Source organism: Sciurus carolinensis, chromosome 11, assembly GCF_902686445.1.
Source record: "Sciurus carolinensis chromosome 11, mSciCar1.2, whole genome shotgun sequence".
NCBI classification, from domain to species: Eukaryota; Metazoa; Chordata; class Mammalia; order Rodentia; family Sciuridae; genus Sciurus; species Sciurus carolinensis.
In genome coordinates this window covers 15,977,171-16,004,710 of record NC_062223.1, presented here as the reverse complement: position 1 = coordinate 16,004,710, position 27,540 = coordinate 15,977,171, and the positions used below count along the sequence as shown (strand labels likewise).

General features: G+C 41.0%; 1 protein-coding gene across 3 annotated transcripts; it reads right to left on the bottom strand.

Annotated features, from left to right (window-relative positions):
• On the bottom strand, positions 1-25,528 carry LOC124958958 (glycine N-acyltransferase-like protein Keg1). Of its 3 annotated transcripts, none has more exons than XM_047517572.1 (6): positions 25,287-25,528; positions 9,628-9,739; positions 7,181-7,288; positions 5,644-5,770; positions 3,617-3,788; positions 1-1,043 (listed from the first exon to the last, which is right to left on the bottom strand). In XM_047517572.1, the coding sequence occupies exons 2-6, from the start codon at positions 9,703-9,705 to the stop codon at positions 641-643; spliced, it is 888 nt and encodes a 295-aa protein (XP_047373528.1). In that variant the 5' UTR covers positions 9,706-9,739; positions 25,287-25,528; the 3' UTR covers positions 1-640. The 3 variants fall into 3 exon arrangements, with proteins under 3 accessions (XP_047373528.1, XP_047373529.1, XP_047373530.1); XM_047517573.1 differs by lacking the exon at positions 25,287-25,528 and adding an exon at positions 10,161-10,362; XM_047517574.1 differs by lacking the exon at positions 9,628-9,739 and having other exon boundaries at positions 25,287-25,340.
• Positions 25,529-27,540: the final 2,012 nt, after the last annotated feature.

Sequence of the window (27,540 nt, the reverse complement as noted above, 5' to 3'; positions counted from 1 at the left end):
TATACCAGGATTGCCAGAGGGGATTAAGGAAGCTCAGCTTTTAGAAGCAATGTTAGATTCTCTTTCCTGGGGTATGAACTGAAAAAGATAACTCATTGCAAAAGATATTGATATGAGCTGAAAACATATTACTAGTGAGTGTCTTCTTAATTATTATCACTATGACTTTGCATATATTGTGCATGTGTGCATGTGTAATATATTTCACGTGATTATAATACAGCCTAGGAAGTGTTCTGGGAAAAAATGATTTTCAAAAGATCTATTCAGAAGACAGGCTGTTCTCCAGTCAATAAAATAAAAGCTATGGGAAGCCAGAGTGGGAAATCATAGAATCCACTTCCTGGCAAATGCACAAGGGTCAATGAGAGCCAAACAGGAAAGCAAGCAAGGATCCTGGGAATGTGGGAGCTGGGGTACGGGGAGCAGCGGTACTGGGTCAACTTCATGCTAAGGAAACAAAGCGAAGTCCACCAGCCATTTGAGGGCAGGAACCCCGGTTCTGCTGCTGACCACTCACTCCCACTTCCTAGAGCTCACAGTCCACTCTGCTACAATTTATTCTTCCCTCTGTTTACCCATCCTCTTCTGCAGCCATGTGCAAAGCCGCTCACCCCATGCCTTGTGTGCAGGGCTGTTTTCACAGAGGCACACAGTTCCACTGGTTCCAGTCACAGGGCATGGGGACATGACGCAGCCTGCTGGACAGTCGTTGTGCCATGTGGTTGACCTTACTCACGTGGGCATACATGGGGAAGCCAAGTTTTTCCAGGGTCTGGATCTGGCAACAGGCGATGTGGTAAAGGAGACCCTGGCCTCGGTACTTGGGTACGGTGGCTCCTATTCGCAGCTCTCCCGTCTGGTCCATCATGCTCCAGCTCACAGGGGTCCCCTCAGGCCCCAGCAGACAGAAGCTGGGGAAGGTCCGGATACAGCGCTCAATGAACCTCTGACTTCTCTCATTGCCACCAAAATACCAGAATTTATTCACCAAGGCAGCATGGGTAATATCCAGGGATGCGGGTTTAAACATCTCTTGGTTGCTGTTGGGAGCAAAGGAGAAGACCAATCCTTACTATCACACGCATTGTTGAAATATTTTGTTTCCCTGCAAATTGTCCTGAGAGGTAAACAGGAGCCTATCAAGGATGTAGACAGACTGCTGGTTCCTATCAACGCTGCTTGTATGGCTTAGGTCGATTAGTTAATCTCTCACTTTCTTCCTTTCCTCATCTGACGAACTGGGGATGATAAACACACCGCCTTAGAAAATCACCATTAGGTTTCAATGAGCCAATGTTTGTAGGTGCTTAGTATGAGTACTGGGCAGATAGTAAGCAGTACATTAAAATTATTTACAGTCGTTTTATTTGGTTTTGACTATAGCCTGCAAGTTAGTTAGCTCAGGCCCGATTATCCTCATTTGACCTAGAAAAGTTTCATAGAAAATTTTCTAGTGAGCAGAAAAGTCAGTGCTGAGAATTGTGGAACCTTAGTGTTGGTGTCTGAGGGCCTTGGCTGTTGTGTTGAACAAATGAGAAAGTGTAATCTTGAAAGAAGCAGAATATTACAACACAGAAGTCTAAGGACTTCAGCAGTGTATAAGGGGCCATGGAACATGCTGGAAAGAGGCTGGGTGTGGGATTAGGAGATCTATTCTCCAGCTCCAATTATGCCATACTTCACCATCCACACCATGAGCAAGCACTCCATCACCAGAGCCTGCTTTCTGTGGAGAAAATGAAGGTCATACCTCCTTCCTGTCTATCTCAAAGGGACACGCAGATCCAAGGAGGCTTTAGACATGGAGGTGCTTGCTAGGTTGTCAAGTCCTTTATCACGTGAATCAAACTTTTCCAGGCATGAGAAAGCACAGAAGGCAGTGGGACTGAGCATCTTGAGATCAAATCTCTACTCATAGCTCTTAATTCTATTCTGTATTACATCAAAAAAAATCAGTGGGAAAGAATATATAATTTGTTCAAATTATTCTTATTGGAACCCATGTGTTTTATGAAGAGAATTCATTAAACATTAAGTGCCTGTTATGCGCCAGGTACTATATAAGCTGTTGAGAATCTATCAGTGAACAACAGAGGGAGGATCCCTGCAATATTGTTGGGGATTTAAACAGCAAATAAGTAAGTTAAATAAATCGTCTCAAATAATCATAAGCACAATGAAGAAAGCACAACTGGGTCATGTGCGGAGCATAACTGGTAAGTGACTTGAGTTCCTGGGTGGGAGAGTGGTGAGGTGACATTTGAATAGTCTTGAAAAACAAGAGAAATCCTGGGTGTCAACACTGGGTGGGTGAGGGGGAGACATTTTAGACAGGAGAGCTCATTCAAAAGGCCTGTGCTTGTGGTGATCAAGTAGGAAGAGTTCAACAAAAATTACGGGAGCCTGTTATTATGGACTAAGTTTTGCACTGGGCCACACAGACCCAAATGTGATCACCAATACTAAAGACCAAAATGTGATCACCAGTACTAAAGTTCCAGGCCACCAAACCTAGAACAAATTGCTATCTGACCTCAGCATGGGGAGAGAGAGCCATAACCACCAATTTTTCATACAGCTGGGTTTCAATGGAATGAGCATGAAGTTCCCTCTGCTTTAATCCTTACAAAAAGTAACCTGATGTTAACCAGTCAGGTATTTTCTCTTGTTTTGTCTCCCTGTGCCTACCTTAGAAGGAGAATAATTTTGAAATGATCAATCTGCTTTTTGTTCTTTGTTTCTGCTTTCTTTAACTCTTCTCTTCAGTTGACCCCCCTACAAAAGGTATTTTGTTTGTTTTGAAATGGCGCCTGATTCTAAAACCACAAATAAAAGTCACTTGATGTCTTTAAACTGATTTTTTTGCAATTTAGTTTTTTGACAAGAGGAAGGTCCGGGTTGTCAGAGGAAATAAATAAGAGAAGAGATGACCTCTGAAAGGTCAATGGATACTGACTTGGACAGGACTGAGAAAGAGTTCAGAAGTATTTCGAGGTGAGATGGGAAGTACTGGAATCTTTTAAGCAGGAGAAGAGCATGGTCCTATTTAAATTTTAAAAAGATTATGAAGCTACTTTGCAGAAAATAGATCCCAAGGAGGTCAGAGCCAAAGCTGGGAGAGAAGTCGGAAAGGATAGCAGGTTAAATGGTGGACCCGGGAAGATCCAGGTGAGGAACTTGTGCATGGGATCTCGTTCAGAAAACTGATCTCAGCAGATGCAAGGATCCTTAAGTTAAGAATCTCAGTGTGAAATCCTGTGGATCATACATCCGATGGCAAGTGTCCTTAGACAAAAGAGGAGAAGACACATAGAGGAGCGTGTGCCAGGTGAAGGTGATTGTTTAGTGACCACAGCGACACAGCATCTATAGGGCAGAGAAAGCAGAAGCTGGTGGAGGCAAGGAAGGAGTTTCCCCTGTGGACCTCAGGAGGGGTCCTGGCCCTGCCCACACCTTGTTTTTGGATTTCTGGATTTCAAATCCGTGAGAGAATAAATTTCTGTTGTTTTCAGCCCTTTCTAGTTTGTGTTAATACTTTTGACACAAAATTCTTTGAAAAAGAATTTTCAGTAGTGAGCACTGAATGGTGCAGTGTGGCTCCCTTCGAACTTACAGGGACTTGGGTTTGTAGCCATTGGGAGGTGAGTTCTTTCCATCCAGCAGCGAAGGAGTCAGTTTCTTTGCTGTATCTTGTATCAAGTAGAGGAAGCATTGTGTGTGCTTGACTTGGCCCAAATGGACAGCTACAAGATTTTTTATCACCTTATCCAGGCTGGCCTGTAAACCTACATGGGGAAAATGAGGTATCACATGAAGTATCATTTATTAGTGTCTGGGAAAAGCTGCCCAAAGAAGTCAGAGGGTATGTGGACAAATCAACAAACCATGTGTTCCGTCATGATATAAGCTTTAGATGATAATGGCTACATCACTCCCATATATTTTAAAATTTTAAATTAGCATAATATCACAAGTCTTGAATACATCACAGTACAGTAAAGATCGCCAAAGGAGATGAGGTGCAGGGATAGTAACTAAAATCCTGTGGACAATTTCTAGGCACTCAATGCAATAGATGGTTGCTATAATGGTTCCAGATTATTCCTACTTCACTAATCTGATTTTCTTTCTGAAATGACTCTGGACATAGCCAAGTAACACAGTTTAGCCAATGGAAAAATAGCAAATGTGATTTAGTAAGCAGCTTTACAGTGTTCTCTTTCTGCTCCTCAGTGCTCTGTGACCTTTGCCTGTTGCCCAATCTATTTCCATCACTGTAGTTAAAAAGCAGTACAAACAAACCTATGTCAACAAGCCAGGCTTGGGACCAAGATGAACCTGCTCCTACCAGCTCAGGGACCACCCTCCAGCTCACTGTGGCTACACGGGTCAATCGAGGTGAGAAGGGCAAACAACCTAGCTGAACCTAGTCGAAAGTGCTGACTCACACAACTGTGAGCTAATCAATGATGGTGGCTTTAAATTGCTACTTGGAGAAGGTTTGAAAAACTAACTGCTAAGCGTTTCCCAGTCAAGATCTCATTTAACCCTCAAGGACTCTATGTTTTGGGTTCTATTTTATACTCCATAAATATTTTATAATAATATTTTACACATAAGGAAACTGACCCACAGAGAGGATGTGACTTACCCTAATCACATAGCTAATAACAGCACCCAACGAGGTTACAGTCTTGGTAGTCTGACTCCAGAGAACATATTCTTATTTACTAAGATACTCCAATGAGAATTTGACAGTGTGACAAAACAGAAATGGGACAGAGAGAAGCTTTACTCCCACACTCATGTTTTTTAATAGGCCCTGGGCACTCCAGAGAATAAATCATGAGTCCTTCCCTCCTAGGAAAACATATTACTTAAAATTTCCTTCTTAAACCTTACATATTGTAGTCGACAAGTTTTCACTAAGGGGGTATCAGGTTGAGGAACGGACAGCAGAATGAGTGTCTGGATCCTGGAGGAAAGGTTGTGGTGTGCAAGGGGCTTATTCAAAATGGAAAGTGGCTACGTTAGTGTAATGCCAATTGTAAGTCCTTTGGGTATTGCAGCCACATCAATGTTTACAGCAGTTCAATTCCTGATAGCTAGATTGTGGAACCAACCTAGATGCCCTTCAGCAGATGAATGGATAAAAAACTGTGGTATATATACACAGTGGAATATTATTCAGTCATAAAGAAGAATAATATTATGGCATTTGCAGATAAATGGATGGAACTAGAGAATATCATGCTATGTGAAATAAACCAATCCCCAAAAACCAAAGACTGAATGTTTTCCCTGATAACTGGATGATGATATATAATGGGGATAGGGAGGTGTGGGGGTGAGAGAAGAATGGAGGAAATTTAGATTACATAGAGGGAAATGAGAGGGCAGAGCGGGTGGAGGTATGAAAGATGGTGGAATGAGACAGACATTATGACCTTATGTACATGTATGATTACACAAATGGTATGAGCCTACATCATGCACAACCATAGAAATGAAAAGATGTACCCCATTTGTGTACAATGAATCAAAATGCAGTCTGTAAAAATTTTTAACAAAATGGAAAGTGACCCCAGAAGTGATTTCAAGCAGGAGATTTTAGCAGCCAGCACACATTCCAGTTCTTACTTTGAATCTGCAAGTGTTGCTTCCAGTTGATGACTTCTGGTGAGCTAAGGAATTCCTGACAGTTCTTGGGATCCTTGGAAAAGATCTGGTAAGTATTGGTGTAGTGATCAAGGTCATCTGTCATTTCCTATGTAGGTTAAGAAAAGAAGAATGAACCTAAATGTTTGTAGCTAGTGATTGTCATACTGGTTTTCAGTACGCCTTTATATTATGATATTTTTAAATACAAAAACTAGTATTTTCTGGGTATTTTTTTTTCGACTTTCTTAGAAATTATTTATTTAGGATCAAGTCAAGGATTCCCTTATTCTGTTTAAAATGAAAAAATATCCTAACTCTACTGTTGCATGTAGAAAAGTTAAAATAACAACCAGGAAGAAAAATCTGTAGCTAAAAGAATAAATTTTGCTCTGGACTGTGAGCATGTCATTATTATAATCCATACAGGTAACAGGCTAGATGACCCATCTATAAATGGTGAAACCAAATAAAAAGATCATAAACTCAATATATGCCTTCTTTAAAAAAAAAAAAAATAAGACTTAACATTGTTAAACAAACTCCAATCCATCAAGCAAATGAAGAACTGCATTCCTGAACATGTCTATTCAAACACAACTAGCAAATTTATTGAAACCAGGATAGGATTATTTGAATACAAAGGAACAGATAAAAGGAAAAAAATCACTTCAACCAGTATAGACTCATTTATAAGTTTTTTAAATCTTCCAATATCAAGAAATATTGAAGAAAAAATACACTTGCTACTCAGTCATGATGCTATGGATCACACTGGCAATTTTCCAGCCTTGCCTTAAATTTTTTTTTTTTAAATGTATGTTCAACATTGAGTTTTAGTAAAAATTCCACTAGGAAGCAACTCCGGTTCTTTCCCTGTAACGCTGGCCCCATGTAGTGATTTCCTTCTGCCCTGTTTCACTGACTTCACTATGAACAGTTGGTTACCAGGCAGTGCAGCCTCTCAGTAGGAAAGCATTACAGGGAGAGTTTGTGGCCGAGGATGAATGAGTTGGTATGATTTCAGGGCCAGTGGTTTTCAAAGACAGGAAATATTTTTCCCCTTAGGCTAACAGTGGGAAATGGAAGTAGGATCTGATTTATTACAACATAAAAATCGAGCCTAGGAAATGCTCTTTCAATGTCTATCATTCCCACAGACCGAATGCAAGAAATAACACATTCCATTTGGTCTTCAGCATCAGCAAAGGCTGGTTGGGGTACTGGCTTGTCAACAAAATAAAATAACGAATGAGTGTGAAAGTGTATCACGTACTTTCTCCCTGTGCCATTACTGTGTTTTGTTTATACCTCTGTTTCAGCCCATTTCACACTGTGCTGTGATTCATTTAGGAACTTCTGCTCTCCAGGGCGTGAGATTCTTGAGGACATAAACTTGTTGGCATCACTGTAGCTCATTTCTGTTTCCCTGGGGCCTCTGTTTCCCTGCTAGGCCTCTGATAGGGCACTTGGCAGACACGGACACAGAGGCACACTCGCTTCTCACCGGGCAACCTACCTGCTCTTCGGGACGAATAACCAGAGTATTAAAATCAGGCCACTTGTCCACCAGGGCCTTAAGCTTGAAGGGATTTCCCTGGTTCATGTGGAACACCGTCCCGTAAACCTGAAACAGTTCAACAAAGTGAGAGTGTTAGCATATTACACAGAGATGGTGAAGAGCTTGCGTCTGACCGGGAGGAGGCTTACTTCTACGAAACAATTAAATTTTTACAATTGGAAGGTACCTAATAAATATCTCTGTCAAATGGCTTGTGGGTTCTACTTGTTTGCTTCAATAAAAATATCTTTAAAAAAATATTCAGATAGTAAAATATTAAGACCAATACATGCACGACTAGTGTAACCCCACATCATGTACAATCACAAAAATGGGATGTTATACTCCACATGTGTATGAGATGTCAAAACACATTCTATTGTAATGTATAACTAAAAACAACAAATAAAATATTTTAAAAAATACAATTTGTGAATAAGAATGATTAGCTCTGCAGCTGTAGAATTTTCAGCTGTAGCAGCCCTCATCCTCGCCTCCAAGATGAGAAGCCTCGCCCTTGTCTATTTTCTTTGCCATTATTGTGAAGTGAACTTTATGTCTTGCTCGTGAATCTACTTTTTTATTTTCTAACCATACATTTAATGTGGAGATAATTAGACTCTCATGCAGCTGTGGGAAGTGATAGGTCGCTTTCATACCTTTTGCTCTGTTTATCCCTTAGTAATATTTACAAAGCTATAGTACATTACAACCAGAATAGAGATGTCCATGCAGCCAAGATGCAGAACATGGTCCATGAGGATCCCTCGTATGACCCTTTAAAATCACATCCGTTAGCTCCCTACTCCTCACCCACTCCTCAACCACTGGCAACCATTAACTGATACTCCATTTCTGTAATTTTATGTAAGTGGAATCATACAAAATGCAAACTTTTGGAACTAGATTTTTCTACCACCTTTTGGGATGGGCTTTAATTCATCTAGAGAATTATGCAAGTATTGATAGTAGATTCTTCTTTATTGATCTATTTTTGCCCAGCATGACTGTATTACTGTTTACTTAACCCTTCACCCACTGGAGCACATCTGCGTTGTTTCCGGTTTTTGTACTTCAATCTGTTTAGACGTTCGTATATATATATATATGTTTGTGTGAACATGAACTTGCATTTCTTCAGGGAAAATTGCTGGTTGTACAATCGTTACATGTTTAGTGTTTTAAAGAAACTTGCAAATTCTTTTTCTGGTATGGTCGTACCATTTCAAATTTCCATTAGCAGAAAACTGGTGATCTGTTTTCTCTGAATTCTTGCCAGAATTTGGGTTTTAAATTCCTGTTTTGCTCAAAACAGGCAGGTGTGCTAGGGGGAGTTGACATGGGTTGTGTCAGTTATACTTCTGGCCCCAGCTGGGCAAGTTATTCAAGTTGTCACTGCCCTAGATCCATCATCTATAACACATGGAGAACAGCAATATCTTTTTCCTAGGAGTGTTTTTAAGTTTATATGGGTTCATAAATAAAGCCCAGTGACTGGCATATATTAATGTCAAATGAGCGCTCGCCGTTGTTACTACAGCTTCTGTCCCCTGAGGTCCCATTTGGCTCTGGTGCTGGCCTGTTCTGAATAAATCTAGCTACAATTTTAATTGGAAGAAAGAGATTTTTTAAAATCAGTTACCACTTTCATAATTGACCAATGTCAATTATGTTAAAAATATGTTAAAAAATGTAAAATAAGTAAAAGGTACATAATCCAACACTTTTGCAACAGATTCGTTGCAGTGAATAATTATATCTAGGTCTCCCTATTTTTTTTTGATGCAATAATATTTGAACTGTTCCAAGAAAATGCATGGTAGTTAGCTTCTCATCTCACACAAATATTTAAAAATTATGCACTTAAATCGACCTTTTAAAGAGGAATCGGGAAATTTCCAGGGCCATTCTTTGAAAGTAAACAATAAAAATTTTTTCTTGTTGACTTTGTTTTGTTTGTTTGTTTGGTACCGGGGATTGAACTCAGGGACACTTAACTATTGAGCCACAACCCCAGCCTCCTTTTATATTTTATTTAGAGTTAGGGTTTCACTAAGTTGCTTAGGGCCCCACTAAGTTGCTACCCTTGAACTTGCAATCCTGTCTCAGCCTCCTGAGCCGCTGGAATTACAGGCATGTGCTGCTGCACCTGGCTTGAAATGTTTCTTTGGGTTAGCAAAGAGCAGTCTTTTTTTTTTTTTTTTTTAATATTGGGCAAGTCACCTTACTGTAACCTGCTTCCTCTTCTGGGATATGAACATATGTGGCTCCCTTCGAGGGGCGATGTGACCTATGTAAGGTACAACATGACACTGTGTAGGTGCTCAGTAAAAGCTTGCCTTCTTTCCCACCTCTGTCTTCCTAAGCTGCAGCTCTTTGTTTCCCAGAGAATGTCCCACTCTCACCTTTAAGGACTCCGGGAGGTGCTTCAGCAAGGACTTCTCCAGCAGCTGCAGCTGCTGCAGACCCTGCAAGTAGAGCATCTTGGCAGGAATCTAAGCCTCAAAAGAGGAGCAACTACAACAACAAAAGTTGGGAATGAGGAAATGCTCGTCACCATCTGTCTGGACGGCCAAAACAAGGGACCACAAACGGGATGACTTATAAACCACAGGAATTCATTTCTCACACTTCTGGATCCTGGGAAGTCCAAGATGAAGACACAAGCAGAGTCAGAGTCTGGTGAGGGCCTGCTTTCTGGCACCTTCTAGCTATGTCATGCCAGGGCTAAAGGGACAAATTAGCTCTCAGGGGTTTCTCATAAAGGACACTAATCCCTTACAGGAGAGATTAATTTATATTCGTGAGGCATTGCCCAAAGGCCTCCATCTCCTAATATTTTAAACTTGGGGGTGAGTTTTCAACATATGCATGTGGATACACAGACTCTCAGACCATTGCAATGCAACCAACAGGATTGAGATCCACACAACCCTACCTGAAACTTAGGAAATCACAGGGGAGGTGAATCTCCCGCTTTTAATATGACGGCCTTGCGGGAAGGTACAGTCACTTTAGAGTCTTAGCCCTGCTGTGCAGCCTGGGAGTTTGAAAAGGCACCTTGAAGGCCCTGAGGTTCCACTTCTGTGAAGGTCCCTGAGAAGAAGAGCAGGTGCTGGGCTCATGTCCAACCCAAGACCTTCTTCAGGGCCTTTAATCAGTGTCACTTAACCAAAGTCCTCACCAACCCCCAAGGAAGGATGAAATTGGCCAAAAACTAAAGACTCTCTGAAATTTTTTCTCTTCACTTCTTTATGCTATTGTGAATTTCATCCATGAAAGGCGTATTTATTTTAACCAACATTTAAAAAAATATTTAGGTGCATCTTTTGGGATGAAGTTGCTTTTAACAACTATCGTCATTACCATCTCTGTGTAGTATAATTTGAAGTCAGGTATTGAGATGCCTCCAGGTTTGCTTTTTTAACTTAGAATTTCTTTGGGTTAGTCTGCGTCTTTTATTCTTTCAAATGAATTTTAGGTCTTTTTTTTTTTTTCTAGTTCTGTGATGAATGTCATTGTAATTTGATGGGGTAAAAATATATATATCCTGAGACCGGATCTTGCCAAATTGTCCAGGTTGACCTCAACTTGCAATCTTCCAACCTTGGCCTCCTTCTCTATATAAGCCGAGAGAAATTCCAATCATGTTTAGTCAAAAATCACTCCCACACATCACCTGGCAAGCACCACAACAGACAAAATTGGGTGTTGAGTATCCTCTAGCCTTTGCTCTGCCCATGGACCACATAGCTTAGGAAGACCCAGGAAGAAGCTTTTATCAGCATAGGTTATAACCATTCACTCTCCTCCTCCCCCACATCCATCAAGTACCTGGGGGGTATTACTTATACATTTTCTTTATTCCTCTTTGTATTTTTTTCTTTTCCTCCATATCCCCTTTTCATGCTTCTGCTTTCTTTAATTTCTTTTTCAACTTCAATTTTAATGTTTTTAACCTTTTTATTTTATTTCATTCCCCCTTTCTTTACTGTTGTCATTCATCTTTTGTTGTTTTTGGTTTATTTTTCATTCATTTTTTTACGGTGCCAGAAATTGAGCTTGAGACTTCACAAATATTGGATGGGTGCTCTGCCCCTGAGCTATACTCCCAGTATACTTGGCTCCAGTCAGGACCTACTCGGGCTTGAACTCTGACAGACCCTTCAAATTAAGCAATGAGGGAGAAAAAGTCCAAGGTGCCCAATCTTTTCTCCATTGGGTACAATTAGGGGAGGGAGTTTGACCTCCCCCATAACTGTGGAGGACAGTCACACCCAGAAAAACCTCAGGCAGAAATAACACAAGTTGGGGGATCCAAGATGGCAGACTAGAGGGTGACTGTATTTCCTATTGCTCCAGAACTCAGGATTCAAGAAGGGGAGGCATTGAGAGACTCGGACCAACATGGAGCCATGGGGTGAGTCTCTCCCACCCGGTGAAGCTCGGCCCGGGTAGCAGGCCTGGACAGGGGCAGCTTCTCGGAGCAGGGCAGGGCAGCAAGAGTCTTCCCCAAGCAGCCCTGCTCTCTCTGGGAGCAGGCTCAATCCACAGCCAGCTTCTAGGAGCAGGCCCACCCAGTGAGAGTTTTTATGCACAGAGCCAACCCCAAGCCCAGGACCCAGCAGCGGACTCTGGCCCACAGGCGGCTTCTGGGACCAGGGCAGGGCAGCGAGAGACTTCCCCAAGCAGCCCTACACTCTCCGGCGGCAGGCGGTGTCCACATCCAGCTTCTTGGAGCAGGCCCGCCCAGTGAGAGCTTTTCCGCATAGAGACAACCCCAAGCCCTAAACCCAGTGGTGGACCCCGGTCCACAGGCGGCTTCTGGGACCAAGATAGGACAGTGGAGGCTTTCCCTGAGCAGCCGGGCTCCCTCAGGCGGAGGAAGGCCCTGTCTATAGCCAGCTTCTGAGAGCAAGACCGCCCAGTGAGAGGAATTCCATGCAGAACCAGCCCCCAGCAGCGGACTAGGGGCAGCTTTCTTCGGAAGCACTACATTATCAAGTTCCTCCAAGACTTCAGGCTACTGAAGGCTAAGAGGTGATACATTGGAAATCTACAGGGACACTATAAGTCAATAGAGGAAATCTGAAATATCTCAGTGTTCCACTGATACCTGACCAATACGAGAAAACAAGGGACGAAAATGTCCCAAACAAACCTAGATACTATATCAATAAAACCCAATGACAGCACAGCAGAAGAAATGTCAGAAAGGGAGTTCAGAATGTACATAATTAAAACGATCAGGGAAGCTAATGAGGAGATGAAAGAGCAAATGCAGGCATTGAAGGAGGAGATGCAAGAGCAAATGCAGGCATTAAATGATCGCACCAATCAACAGTTAAAAGACCAAATACGGGAAGCAAAATATCATTTCAATAAAGAGTTAGAGATACTGAAAAAAAAAAAAAAAACCAGAAATCCTTGAAATGAAGGAAACAATAAACCAAGTTAAAAACTCCATAGAAAGCATAACCAATAGGATAGAACACCTGGAAGACAGAACCACAGACATTGAAGACAAAAATTTAATCTTGAAAACAAAGTTGGCCAAACAGAGAAGATGGTAAGAAATCATGAACAGAATCTACAAGAATTATGGGATATCATGAAAAGGCCAAATTTAAGAATTATTGGGATTGAGGAAGGCTTAGAGAAACAAACCAAAGGAATGAACAATTTATTCAATGAAATAATATCAGAAAATTTCCCAAATCTGAAGAATGAAATGAAAAACCAGGTACAAGAGGCTTATAGGACTCCAAATATACAAAATTACAACAGACCCACACCAAGGCACATTATAATGAAAATACCTAACATAAAAAATAAACACAGAATTTTAAAGACTGAGAGAGAAAAGAATCAAATTACATTCAGGGGGGAAACCAATAAGAATATCAACAGATTTTTCAATCCAGACCCTAAAAGTTAGAAGGGCCTGGAACAACATTTACCAAGCCGTGAAAGAAAATGGATGCTGTTAGGCCAGATGTTAGGGGCAGTTTTGGTTCGTCGATAACTCCCAGAAAAATGCTCCGCAGACACAGGTCCCACACGAGGAACTTTATTTTAAGGGGAAAAGGGAAGAAGGAAAAGAAAAAGATGGCGCAGGGTTTCTCCTCAGTTATCAGAATTTCACGGGCTGGGAGGAACCAATTGCAGAGAAGAATTATTACAGACTGACTGAGGGACCAATGACATATTAGAATGTAATGTGGGAGGCAGGAAGATTACGGCAACGTAAGCCGGAAATTCCTGTAACGGGAGAGGCGGGCGTAACGCAGATTGACAGGTGGTTCCTGTAGCGGGAGAGAAAGGTGGCTTTATACCTTACATTCCCCCATTTCCTTTTTTATAAAAAAAAAAAAAATTTTTTTTTTTCTTTTTGGGTACATGGATGAAGGTCAGTCTTCTGTAATTACTTCCTGTTGGGTGTGGACGTAGAACTGGTATCACTGTGGCAGGAAGAACTGGAGACTTGATAGTTTCTCTGGAGGCACATCTGCAGCCAGGCTCCAATTTTTTTTTGAGATCCTGATATTTCTGCAATACAAGTTGATTAATTGACATGGAAGTAAAAGACAGGGGGCTCCCCTCTTCGGCCGGCATTCTATTGGAAAGAAAATTCAGTGGTTAGGAAAATTATAAGCAGGACTCCAGTCCTCATGGCTGGGCATGGTTGTCTGGTATCGTCTGGCTCCCAATTTCTGGAATGGGAGGAAGGGTGGAGGGCATCATGATCTTCAGTCTGAGACGAAGGGGTCCCACAGGAGTGGCTGAGTATCGGTTGGAAGAAGCCTGTGGATTAGGAGCTGGAGAAGGGTTAGTAGACCGAGAATAGAGCTTAACCCGAGAAATGTGCAGCCATCCTGGTAGATTTTGTACCTTGACAGCTGTTGGCGTGGTTAGGATCACTGTATGGGGTCCCTGCCACTTGGGCGATAGAGGGATTGTAGCTTCCTGAGGAGGAGAAATAAGAACTTGGTCTCCTATTTGAAGAGGTTGGGTAAGGAGACCAGATAAAGGTATGGGTAGGGTGGAGTCAGCATAATCCCATAGAAATGCTCAAATGTGATTTAGGAGAGGAATGGATATTTGAGAAGGAAGAAGGGAAGGAAGGGGCACTATTCCAGGTGGCAGGATGGGATGACCGTACATTAGCTTGAAAGGGGAAATATTAGTTGGTTTCTTTGGGAGTGAGCGAAGATGCAGAAGAGCAAGGGGCAGGAGTTTAACCCAGTCGAGGTGAAGTTCTAAAGAGAGCTTGGTTAAAACATTTTTAAGAGTTCGGTTTGCTCTTTCTACTTTGCCTGATAACTTTGGGTGAAAAGGAATGTAGAAATGCCAAGGGACCCCGAGAGCCTTGGCAAGTTGTTGGGTGACTTGGGAAATGAATTCAGGTCCATTATCTGACTGGAAGTAGGTACTCCAAAGTGAGGGATGATTTCATGAAGGATGAAGGTAGAGACAGTTATTGCCCTTTTGTTGGAGGTGGGGATGGCTTCAATCCATCCTGAGAAGGTGTCTATCATAACCAATAAGTATTTAGACTTTCTTACTGTGGGCATGTGAGTGAAGTCAAGCTGCCAGTCTACCCCTGGAATGGTGCCACGGGCTTGGTGAGTCGGAAAAATGGGGGGCCTGACAGCTGTAGGATTTGTTCGCAGGCAGACATCACATGAGGAAGAGAGTTCCTTTAGAAATGAGATATCAGAGGAGGACAGTTGCTGCTTGAGCTGTATATTCCTGTAGAGTCATAAGGAGAGGAATAGCAGAGGAGTCTTGTCTAAGGCGCATGGTGGGTGAGAAGGAAATAGAGGCACCCAATTTGGTTAGGATGTCCCTTCCCAGAAGGGGAATGGGACATGAAGGAATTATTAAAAAGGAATGAGTAAAGCCTATTTGTCCTACATGGCAACTTATTGGAGGGGTTTGTAGGGGATTATATGGTTTTCCCTCTACCCCGACAATAGAGGATTTGGCAGGGGAAGTGGGTCCCCAAAATTCCCGCAGCACTGAGAATGTGGCTCCAGTGTCTATAAGGAAAGGGATCTGCCTGCCTGCCACCGTAAGGGTCACCCAGGGCTCCTGAGCAGTGATGGTCATTGGGTGCAGAAGTCCTGGGCCCCTTCATTCATCCATTGCTAATCCCAGCAAGTCGCCGGAGGGAGGGGCCAAGGATGACCTGGCACTTCTCTGAGCAACAGGGCAATCCATTGCCCAATGTCCCGGTTGGTGGCATTTTGGACAAGGACTTGGGGACTGCCGGGGGTTGGGGCAGGCTCGTGCCCAGTGGCCCTCTTGCCTGCACTTGAAGCATGAGCTTGAAGGTCTTCTGGGAGCTTGGGCGCCCCTAGCGGTGGACAGTTGGGCAGGTCTAGCTGGCTGAAAGGCTTTGGCCAGCATTTGGTATTTTAATTATTTTTTTTCCTTCCCTTCCATTATACACCTTGAATGCCACTGCTAGAACCTCTGGCTGTGGGGTAAGGGGCCCCCTATCCAACTGCCTCAATTTCACCTTTATGTCAGGGTAACTTTGGGAAAAATAATAAGTCATAAGTAGCTGCTGTTCCTCTGGGGTTTCGGGATCCTGGTTGGTGTACTTAAGCATGGCCTCTGTAAGGCGGCTTAGAAATGCTGACGGGTTTTCATCTTTGTCCTGTATTACTTCCTGAAGTTTATCATAGTTAATGGGTTTAATAGTAGCTTTTCGCAGACCTGCGAGGATGCAAGTTTGAAACCTATCTCACTGTAGACACCCAGCCTCAGTATTATAGTCCCATAGGGGCTCTATATTTGGTACCGCTTTAGCCCCAATGGGATGGGTTGGGGTCGACTGATGAATGTCATCTGCATAATTGCGCGTCTGTTCCCAGACCCTCCTGCGTTCCTCAGTGGTTAGGGTGTTGGACATGATTATGTAAATGTCATGCCAGGTAAGGTAATAAGACTGGGTAAGGTACTGAAATTCCTTAATGAAGGTTGCAGGTTTGGAGGTGAAGGAACCTAGCTGCTTCTCTATTTGAGACAGATCGGACAGTGAAAAGGGGACATGAACTTTGATTACTCCCTCCGCGCCAGCCACCTCCCATAAAGGGGCTAAGATATGTGCACGGGACCGCGTGGTGGGGGGACTTGGTGGGCTGAATGGAGGAGCAGAAGGAGAAACAGAATGAGGCAAAGAAGAAGAATGGACAAGGGTTTCTGCAGTAGGAGGCTTGTAAGGAGACGACTCATCAGCTGGATTGAACTCAGAAGGGAAAGAAGGGTTAAAAGGTGGGGGAGAAGCCAAGAGAACAGGTTCAGGTTTTTGGGGAGAGCAGAGATTAGGTTTAGCCTGAAAGAAAGAAAAAACATGAAGGGGAAAAGTTCCTTTCCATTCACCAGGTTGCCCACATATGTATTTAATTATAACTAGTACAATTAGGCATACAATTATACCTAGTACAAAGCTAGAATTTAGGGTGTCATAAATAAACCATTCTGACTTACTATCTAAAGGACAATTTAGCTCTGATTCAGGGAATAGGTGAAGGGGTTTGAGATGATTTAATAAGCACCTCAGGGGCGAGTTTGCTGGGCTGGATATCCCGAATCCCATGGTAAGCTGAGACCCACCTGGTTAGTGGATTTGGCGTCCCAAGAACCACAGTGCCAGGCAACGAAGGGTTAGAACAAAGGTTTGGTCATCACCTGAAACCAATGTTTAACCGGGCAAACAGCCAAGAGAGAGTCTGAAGACCTGACCAGGATTTCGAGCGAGATGCAGCGGGGAAATAAGAGAGCCAGCTTCAAACCCTGAGAAAGAATCTCAGCACCATAAAATTCAGGCATCCACCCAGCAACTAAGACGAACTATGGAGGCCAAGGAGGTACCCCCACACCTCGGCAGTTGAGCGGTGGGAGCCACGAGGGGGAAGCTGCGGGTCGGCGAGAGGGAGCCGTGAGGCGAGCAGCGGAAGGCTGCGAGAGGGAAGCGCAGGCGATCGGCGAGAGCTGCAAGCCGGTGGAGGGAACCGTGGGGATGGCTGCTTCTCAAATAAGGGGGGGGGCTGCGGTGGGAGCTGCGGGTGGCCGAGATGTGTTTAAGTGGTCAGGGGCCTGCCTAAGGGGAACTCACCAATTTTGGAGTCCGGTGTTGTATGCAGAAAACTGGGCATCCAGGTAAATGGAAGGTGAGCCTGTATCTGCAGGCGCAGGAGCCATCAGATGGGATTCCGCTTGCTTAGTCAGCGGAAAAAACCCATCCCGGGTCTTTCGGCACCAGATGTTAGGCCAGATGTTAGGGGCAGTTTTGGTTCGTCGATAACTCCCAGAAAAACGCTCCGCAGACACAGGTCCCACATGAGGAACTTTATTTTAAGGGGAAAAGGGAAGAAGGAAAAGAAAAAGATGGTGCAGGGTTTCTCCTCAGTTATCAGAATTTCCCGGGCTGGGAGGAACCAATCGCGGAGGAGAATTATTACGGACTGACTGAGGGACCAATGACATATTAGAATGTAATGTGGGAGGCAGGAAGATTACGGCAACATAAGCCGGAAATTCCTGTAACGGGAGAGGCGGGCGTAGAAGGCCGGGTTCCTGTAAGGGGAGAGACGGGCATAATGCAGATTGACAGGTGGTTCCTGTAGCGGGAGAGAAAGGTGGCTTTATACCTTACAGATGCCAACCAAGAATCTTAAACCCAGCAAAACTTACCTTCAGATTTGACGACGAAATAAAATTCTTCCATGAGAAACAAAAGCTAAAAGAATTTACAAAACGAAAGCCGGCACTACAGAACATTCTCAGCAAAATATTCCATGAGGAAGAGATGAAAAAAAACGATGCAAATCAGCAACGGGAGGAACAAGCCTAAAGGAATAGCCAAATAAAGGAGAAACCAAATCATGTCAAAAAACAAAAATGAGTAAAATGACTCGGAATACAAATCATATCTCAATAATAACCCTGAATGTTAATGGCCTGAACACATCAATCAAAAGACATAGACTGGCAGATTGGATTAAAAAGAAAGATCCAACAATATGCTGCCTGCAAGAGACTCATCTCATAGAAAGAGATACCCGCAGACTAAAGGTGAAAGGATGGAAAAAACATACCATGCACATACACAGCAAAAAAGCTGGAGTATCCATCCTCATTTCAGATAATGTGGACTTCAAGCCAAAACTAGTCAGAAGGGATAAAGACGGAAATTTCATACTGCTTAAGGGAAGCATAAATCAGCAAGACATAACAATCATAAATATCTATGCCCCGAACATTGGCTCATCCATGTACATCAAACAAATCCTTCTCAATTCCAGAAATCAAATAGACCACAACACAATAATACTAGGTGATTTTAACACACCTCTCTCACCACTGGATAGATCTTCCAAACAAAAATTGAATAAAGAAACCATAGATCTCAATAACACAATCAACAATTTAGACTTAACAGACATATATAGAATATACCATCCAACAAAGAACGAATACACTTTCGTTCTAAAATAGACCATATTTTATGCCACAAAGCTACTGTTAGCAAATACAAGAAGATAGAGATACTACCTTGAATTCTATCAGATCATAATGGATTGAAATTAGAAATAAATGACAGAATAAAAAACAGAAACTTCTCCAATACCTGGAGATTAAATAATACACTATTATATGATGAATGGATAACAGAAGACATCAGGAGGGAAATAAAAAATTCTTAGAAGTAAAGGAGAACAAAGACACATCATATCAAAATATCTGAGACACTATGAAAGCAGTACTTAGAGGAAGATTTATTTCATGGAGCACATTCAACAAAAGAAGTAAAAATCAACAAATAAACGACTTAACACAACAGCTCAAAGCCCTAGAAAAAGAAGAACAGACCAACACCAAAAGTAGTAGAAGACAGGAAATAGTTAAAATCAGAGCTGAAATCAACGAAATTGAAACAAAAGAAACAATCAAAAAAATTAACAAAATAAAGAGTTGGTTCTTTGAAAAAATAAACAAAATTGATAAACCCTTAGCCACACTAACAAAGAGAAAGAGAGAGAAAACTCAAATTACTAAAATTTGGAATGAGCAAGGAAATATCAGAACAGACACGAGTGAAATACAAAAAATAATTAGAAGCTATTTCGAAAATCTATACTCCAACAAAACAGAAAACCTCAAAGACATCAACAAGTTTCTAGAGACATATGAATTACCTAAACTGAACGAGGAGGACATACACAACTTAAATAAATCAATTTCAAGCAATGAAATAGAAGAGGTTATCAAAAACTTACCAACAAAGAAAAGTCCAGGACCAGATGGGTTCTCAGCCGAGTTCTACAAAACCTTTAAAGAAGAGCTCATTCCAATACTCCTGAAAATATTCCATGAAATAGAAGAGGAGGTAACCCTCCCAAACTCATTCTACGAAGCCAATATTACCCTGATATCTAAACCAGACAGAGACACATTGAGGAAAGAAAATTTCAGACCAATATCCTTAATGAACATCGATGCAAAAATTCTCAATAAAATTTTAGCAAATCGCATACAAATATATATTAAAAAGATAGTGCACCACGATCAAGTGGGTTTTATCCCAGGGATGCAAGGTTTGTTCAACATCCAGAAATCAATAAATGTCATTCACCATATCAACAGACTTAAAGTTAAGAATCACATGATTATTTCAATAGATGCAGAAAAGGCATTTGATAAAGTACAGCATCCCTTCATGCTCAAAACACTAGAAAAAATAGGGATAGTGGGAACATTCCTTAACATTGTAAAGGCCATCTACGCTAAGCCCTTGGCTAATATCATTCTAAATGGTGAAAAACTGAAAGTGTTCCCCCTAAAAACTGGAACAAGGCACGGATGCCCTCTTTCACCAGTTCTATTCAACATCGTCCTTGAAACTCCAGCCAGAGCAATTAGACAAATCAAAGAAATTAAAGGGATACGAATAGGAAAAGAAGAACTCAAACTATCCCTATTTGCTGATGACTGATTATATATAGAGGAACCTGGAAATTTCACCAGGAAACTTTTAGAACTCATAGGTGAATTCAGTGAAGTAGCAGGTTACAAGATCAATGCTCATAAATCCAATGCATTTTTATACATAAGTGATGAATCTTCAGAAAGAGAAGTTAGGAAAACTACCCCACTCACAATAGCCTTGAAAAAAATAGAATACTTGGGAATCAATCTCACAAAAGAGGTGAAAGACCTCTACAATGAGAACTACAGAACACTAAAGAAAGAAATTAAAGAAAACCTTAGAAGATGGAAAGATCTCCTATGTTCTTGGATAGGCAGAATTAATATTGTCAAAATGGCCATACTACCAAATGTGCTATACAGATTCAATGCAATTCCAATTAAAATACCAATAATGTACCTTACAGAAATAGAGCAAGGAGTTATGAAATTCATCTGGAAGAATAAGAAATGCAGAATAGCTAAAGCAATCCTTAGCAGAAAGAGCGAAGCAGAGGGTATCACAATACCAGATCTTCAACTCTACTACAAAGCAATAGTAACAAAAACGCATGGTATTGGTACCAAAATAGACAGGTAGATCAATGATACAGAATAGAGGACATGGACAGAAACCAAAATAAATACATTTTTCTCATATTAGACAAAGGTGCCAAAAATATGCAATGGAGAAAAGATAACCTCTTCAACAAATGGTGCTGGGAAAACTGGAAAACCATATGCAACAGAATGAAATTAAACCCCTATCTCTCACCCTGCACAAAGCTCAACTCAAAATGGATCGAGGAACTTGAAATCAGACCAGAGACCCTGCATCTTATAGAAGAAAAATTAGGTCCAAATCTTCAACATGTTGGCTTAGGATCAGACTTCCTTAACAGGACTCCCATAGCACAAGAAATAAAAGCAAGAATCAACAACTGGGATAGATTCAAACTAAAAAGCTTTCTCTCAGCCAAGGAAACTATCAGTAATGTGAAGAGAGTCTACAGAGTGGGAGAAAATCTTTGCCACTACATACTACAGATAGAGCGTTAATATCCAGAATATATAAAGAACTCAAAAAACTCTACACCAAGAATACAAATAATTCAATCAACAAATGGGCTAAGGAAACGAACAGACACTTCACAGAAGAAGATGTACAAGCAATCAACAGATATATGAAAAAATGTTCAACATCTCTAGTAATAAGAGAAATGCAAATCAAAACTACCCTAAGATTCCATCTCACCCCAATTAGAATGGCTATTATCAAGAACACAAGCAACAATAGGTGTTGACAAGGATGTGGGGAAAAAGGTACACTCATACATTGCTGGTGGGGTTGCAAATTAGTGCAGCCACTCTGGAAAGCAGTGTGGAGATTCCTCAGAAAGCTTGGAATGGAACCACCATTTGACCCAGCTATCCCACTCCTTGGCCTATACCCCAAGGACTTAAAATCAGCATACTACAGAGATACAGCCACATCAATGTTCAATAGCTATTCAATTCACAATAACGAGATTGTGGAACTAACCTAGATGTCCTTCAATTGATGAATGGATAAAGAAACTGTGGCATATATATACAATGGAATATTACTCAGCCATAAAGAATGATAAAATTATGGCATTTGCAGGCAAATGGATAAAATTGGAGAATATCATGCTAAGTGAGATAAACCAATCTCAAAAAACTAAAGGATGAATGATCTCGCTGATAAGTAGGTGATGACACATAATGGGGGGTGGGAGGGGTTAGTGTTAGGGTTAGGGTTAGGTTTAGGTTTAGGGTTAGCGAGGGTGGCAAGAATGGAGGAAGGAAAGACTGTATAGAGGGAAAAGAGGGGTGGGAGGTGTGTGGGGGGGGAAATGAATCAACCAACATCACCCTATGTAAATTTATGATTACACAAATGGTATGCCTTTACTTCATGTACAAACAGAGAAAAAGCATGTATCCCATTTGTTTACATTAAAAAAATTTTTTAAAAAAAGCTAACTCTAACTGTTTAAAAAAAGAAAAGAAAAGAAATAACACAAGTGTTGTGGACACTGTGTAAGGGTCTTCATCCTTGGCCAGTCCCACACCTTGTCAGATTAGACACCACTGACCCGACTGTATGTGAGTCTTGAGAAAGAGCAGAAGCTGTGGTCCCAGCCCTCAGCTTTCCACATGAAACACAGGAATTTCACCAATATCTAAAGAGAGAATCAAAGCTTCAGGCCCTTAACTACAATTGGAATTGCTAGCTTCTGAACCACTTTCAAGTAACAGAGTCAATATCAATAGAAAAAACAAACAAACAAACAAACGAGAACAATCAAAAGAAAAAAGGGAATGACCAGAACATACAAGATCTCAGGGAAAATAGTAAAAGTTCAATTGTCCACATAATTGGAATAATTGAGGGAGAAAAGCTACAGTCTCAGGGTATTTAAAACCTATCTAACTAATAATAGCAGAACATATTTATAAATCTTGGGAAAGTCATAGACATCCAAGTAAAGAAGGCATTTGAATCCCAAATAGGTGTGACCAGAAAAGAACCTCCCCACAACATGTTATAAATTACCAAAAGTATAGGATACAGAAAAAAATATTAGAATTTGTAAGGGAGAAGCAACAACTCACATTTAAAATCAAAACAATTAGACCTACAATTAAATCTACAATTAGATTACTCAGCAGAAAATCTAAAGAACAGAAGGGAATGGAATGATGTATTTTGAGTCCTGAAAGAAAATAGCCCCTGCCAAAAGTGCTATATCGGAATTGAAGAGAAATGATGACCTTCCAAGACAAGCATAAACTAAGGAAATTCAAGAACACCTGACTAGAATTACAAAAGATACTTGAAGGAAGCCTGTAAGAAGAGAAAGATTAACACAATCAGAAGAGCTCATAAAAAATAAATCCCATTAGAAGTGTAGACACACAAATGAGAAATAGGACAGAATCCAACTTGTCAATGTAACCATCAAACTTTTAAGATGAATAAGAGCATAAGAAATGAAAATAGAAAAGAAAAAAAAATAAGAAGGAAAAAAACAAAATAACAGCAACAAGTACATGCCTTCAATAATGACCCCAAATGTAAATGGTATTAATCTCTACTTACACAGACTGGTTAAATGAATTTAAAAAAATATGGTCCAAACAATGTGCTGCTTACAAGAAACTAACCCCAACTGCAAAGACAAACAGACTATGATAATCAGTTTTATGTCATTGTGACCAAATGCCTGACAAGAAAAACTTAGAGGGGAAAAAGTTTATTTTGGTTCATGGTTTGAAAGGTTTAGTCCATGGTAGGCTGACTCCATTGCTCTGGATTCAAGATGAGGGAACTCAAAATGGCCAAAGGGTGTGTCAGAGGCAAGTTGCTCAGGACAGGGCAGCTGGGAACAACAGGGAGAGAGGGGAAGGGGGCACCAATGAACACAGCTGCTAGGGCACACCCCTAATGAGTAAACATGACCCACCTCCTGAAGTCATGCCCCAATTGCCTAAAGTTACTACTTGGCCCATTTAAACTAGGATGAACTGATTAGATTACAGCTCACACAATCCAATCATTTGCCCTCCAAACATTGCTGCATTAACACAGGAGTTTTTGAGGGTTGCCTCATGTCCAAACCATAACACAGAATGCAAGTGAAAGGATTGAAAATAATATTCCAAGCAAATGGAATCCAAAGCAAGCAGGAGTAGTTATACTTATTTCTAACAAAAGAGATTTTAAGGCAAAAATTAGTTAGAAGAGACAAAGAAGGTCATTATATAATCATTGAGAGAAAAATTTACCAAGAAATTAGAGTGATCATAAATATATATGCACAGATCACTGTAAACATACACACATATATACATATACATCTATATGTGTATGTGTGCATGTATCTAATTTTACAAAACAAATACTGCTAGACATGAAGGGAGAGATAGGCCCCAATATGATAATAGCATGTTACTTCAATACCCCACTCTTACCAATAGATAGATTATCAGGACAAAAAAATCAACCAAGAAATATTAGATTTAATTTATACTGTAGATTAAATCAACTCAGTAGATGTCTATTGAATATCCCATTCAAAGCTACAAAATGCACATTATTTTTATCAGCACATGGAGTTTTTGCCAAAATAGACCATATATTAGGTAACAAAGCAAGTTTTATCAAATTCAAAAATATGAAGTAATTTCTTTTATCTTATATGATTATAATGGAATGAAACTACAAATCTATAGCAAGACAAATCTCAGAAATTATATAGACACATGGATATTGATCAAGACACTATTGAATGAATAATGGTGTCATTGAAGAAATCAGAAGGGAAACAAAAATTCCTTGACTCAAACTGTGGGTCACAGCAAAAGTAGTACTGTATCAGTGAGTGACTATGTCAAAGAGAGAGAGTGTGTGTGTGTGTGTGAGAGAGGGATCTCAAATAAATAATCTAATAATACATCTGAAGATTTAGGAAAACAAGAAATCAGTAAAACCAGAGCCAAAATCAGTAGAAGGAAAGACACAATAACAGAGCAAAAATTAAAAAATGAGACTAAAAGAACAACACAAAGAGTCAGTGAAACAAAGAGTTGGTTCTTTAAGAGATAAACAAAATTGACAAGTTTTTAGCTAAACTCACCAGAAGAGAGAGACAGAAGAGCCAGATAAATAAAATAACAGATGAAGAGGGAAACAGACACCACTGAAATTCAAAGGATATTTGATAGGGAATATTTTGACAAACAATATGTCAATAAATTATAGTCTAGAAGAAATGAATGAATTTCTGGACATACAGGACCTACCAAAACTTAACCAAAAGAATGAAAAACCTAAATAGGTCAACAAGTAATGATATTGAAACAGTAATAAAAAGTATCCAAACAATTAAAAATTGAGGACTGGATGAATTCACTGTTGAATTTCACCAAACTTTAAAGAAGAATTAACCCCAATGCTACTCAAATTATTAAACAGAAATTGAAGGAACTCTTCAAAATCCATTCTGACCCAGCATTACTCCGTTACCAAAACCTGTTCAAGACACAACAAAAAACTTACCTGGCAAGCAGTGTCTACACAGTAGGGTTTTCAGGAACAAATGAGAAGCAGCAGACGGTTCCAGACTCTGGCATTCTCTGCATTCTGATACATAGAATTAGGACCTGCAGGGTGTGTTTGGTAAAATTTCTACAGAAATCATTAACCTGTATATTTTTGTGGACTTTGTTCTTCTAAGTTGAAAATAAAAACAGTGTTGGCTGGTGTGGGGTTGGGAGCATCCAGTTCCTCCCGAAAGTCTTACATTCAGGGAGCTGATAATGCAAATTTAGGAGGCTGATTTTATGTGTCCTCTCAGCCTTTCTTTCTAGAATGTCAGTTTTCTCTGCTCTGCTTCCAGAAGACCAGCAGGCCAGGGACTGGAAGGAAGATGGGATTGTAAGGCGACACACCTTTCCTCATTCCCAGTTACCAGCCACAGAAGTGAGATGGGGACCAGAGGCACCGGGGGAAATTAGTTGTAAAACCAGAACTCCTTATTTACACATATGCAGAGCAGGAAACCTGCTATATGGACTGCCTGAAAGTTTCTCCATCATTTCCAAAAACTGCTCTCCCTGGCCTTTGGTTCTTCAATTAAATTTCATGACAGTGCTTCACCATAGGCACTGTTCAGTCACATTTTAAAAGTCAAGGAAATTGTTGCTCAGAGATGTCAAGTGTCTCCCTCTTGGTCACATAAACTACTGAATGGTGGCGAGAAGACGTAATCTCAGAGCCTTTCATCCGAAGCACTCCCTACACCACACCTGCTTCGCTATCCTGACACAAGGATACCCAGAATGGGTGAGTGCATAGAAAAGGATTTCAATTCCAACTCTATTGCACAAAATAATCAAGAGAGGAGGGTTTGTCACTGTCCTTATCTTTCGATGTGCCAATTCTTTTTTTGTTTTCCAAAGCAGTTAATAATCTCTTTTGGGTTTGAAGAGATATTTGGTTAGAAGTAGAGAGACCCAGAAAGCTAAATTGTGCCTACATACCATAGCTGGGCACCATGTCCCAGAGGGTTTTCTCCATACTTTCAAGCAGCCCAGGAGCTACAATAGTGGTCAGCAAAAGGGCAGTATAATTCCAAAATAAAAGTTTACTGGAAAACAGCCCATCACTTAGTTACATGCTGTAAATGTGGCTGCTTCTCACAGAGATGGTTTGCTGACAAGCCTAAAAATATTTATCACCTGAATCTTAAAAAATCACTTGCCTACTCTAGGTCTGAAACATTAACTCTTTTTTGTGGGGAGGGGATGGTACCAGGGTTTGAACTCAGGGGAACTTGTCCATTGCACCACATCCCAGCCCTATTTTGTATTTTATTTGGAAACAGAGTCTCACTGAGTTGCTTGGCACCTAGACATTGCTGAGGCTGGCTTTGAACTCTCTATCCTCCTGCCTCAACCTTCCAAGCTGCTGGGATTACAGGTGTGTGCCACTCAGGAGGTGCACCACTTGGGAGGCTGAGACAAGGGGACTGTGAATTTAAAGTCAATCTCAGCAAAAGTAAGGTGCTAAGCAACTCAGTGAGGCCCTGTCTCCAAATAAAAGACAAAATAAGGCTGGGGATGTGGCTCAGTGGTTGAGTGCCACTGAGTGCAATCCTTGGTACCACCCCCCCACACACAAAAAATACATTTACAGCTTGTTATGGGTTAACCTTTCTTTCTAAGGAAAGGATGTTTGAGTTCACTTGCTTTGTCAGAGCTTCTGCCCCACAAAAGGCTGATTTGGTGCCACAGGCTGAGATTCTCTTATTCCCCTGACCTTGGACACCTGACCACTGCTCCTTCACCCATCCTCCCCACACTCGCCGTGCTCAATTATAAGTTGGAGGAAACCACTGGACTTGCAGTATGAAGGTCTGGATTCAGATGTCTACTTCCCTTTTGTGTTGGACAAGTCATTTAACTTCCCCGGGCGGCGGAGGTTCCCCATTTCTGAGAAGAGATTGTTGTGTTGGACAATGTCTCAGTCTTTAAAATGTTCTTCTTGCTCTAACATGCTTTGATTCTATGATTATTCTTGTTCTTATGGAAAATGAGATAAATAGTGAAATCACTCTTTGACTTTAGACACAAACAGGGATCTCAGAGAAGCTTCTACTTCTCTGCAGTAAGAGTTCTTAGTCTCAGAAAAGCCACTGTCCTCAGGCTGAGCTTTGGTGCAGACAGGAATGATAGAGGTGGCTTAGCAGAGTACTCTGCACCTGGACTCTCATATCAAATTGTCAGCATTATAATCAGAACTACCACATCTA

What these genes read in the sequence shown, in the direction of transcription:
- LOC124958958 (XM_047517572.1), bottom strand. Translation starts at nt 9,705, where the DNA reads ATGCTCTACTTGCAGGGTCTGCAGCAGCTGCAGCTGCTGGAGAAGTCC. An exon ending in GCAACACTTGCAGATTCAAA is followed by an intron (nt 3,789 to 5,643) that starts GTAAGAACTGGA and finishes TTCCCCATGTAG; the next exon opens with GTTTACAGGCCAGCCTGGAT. An exon ending in GGCTACAAACCCAAGTCCCT is followed by an intron (nt 1,044 to 3,616) that starts GTAAGTTCGAAG and finishes TGCTCCCAACAG; the next exon opens with CAACCAAGAGATGTTTAAAC.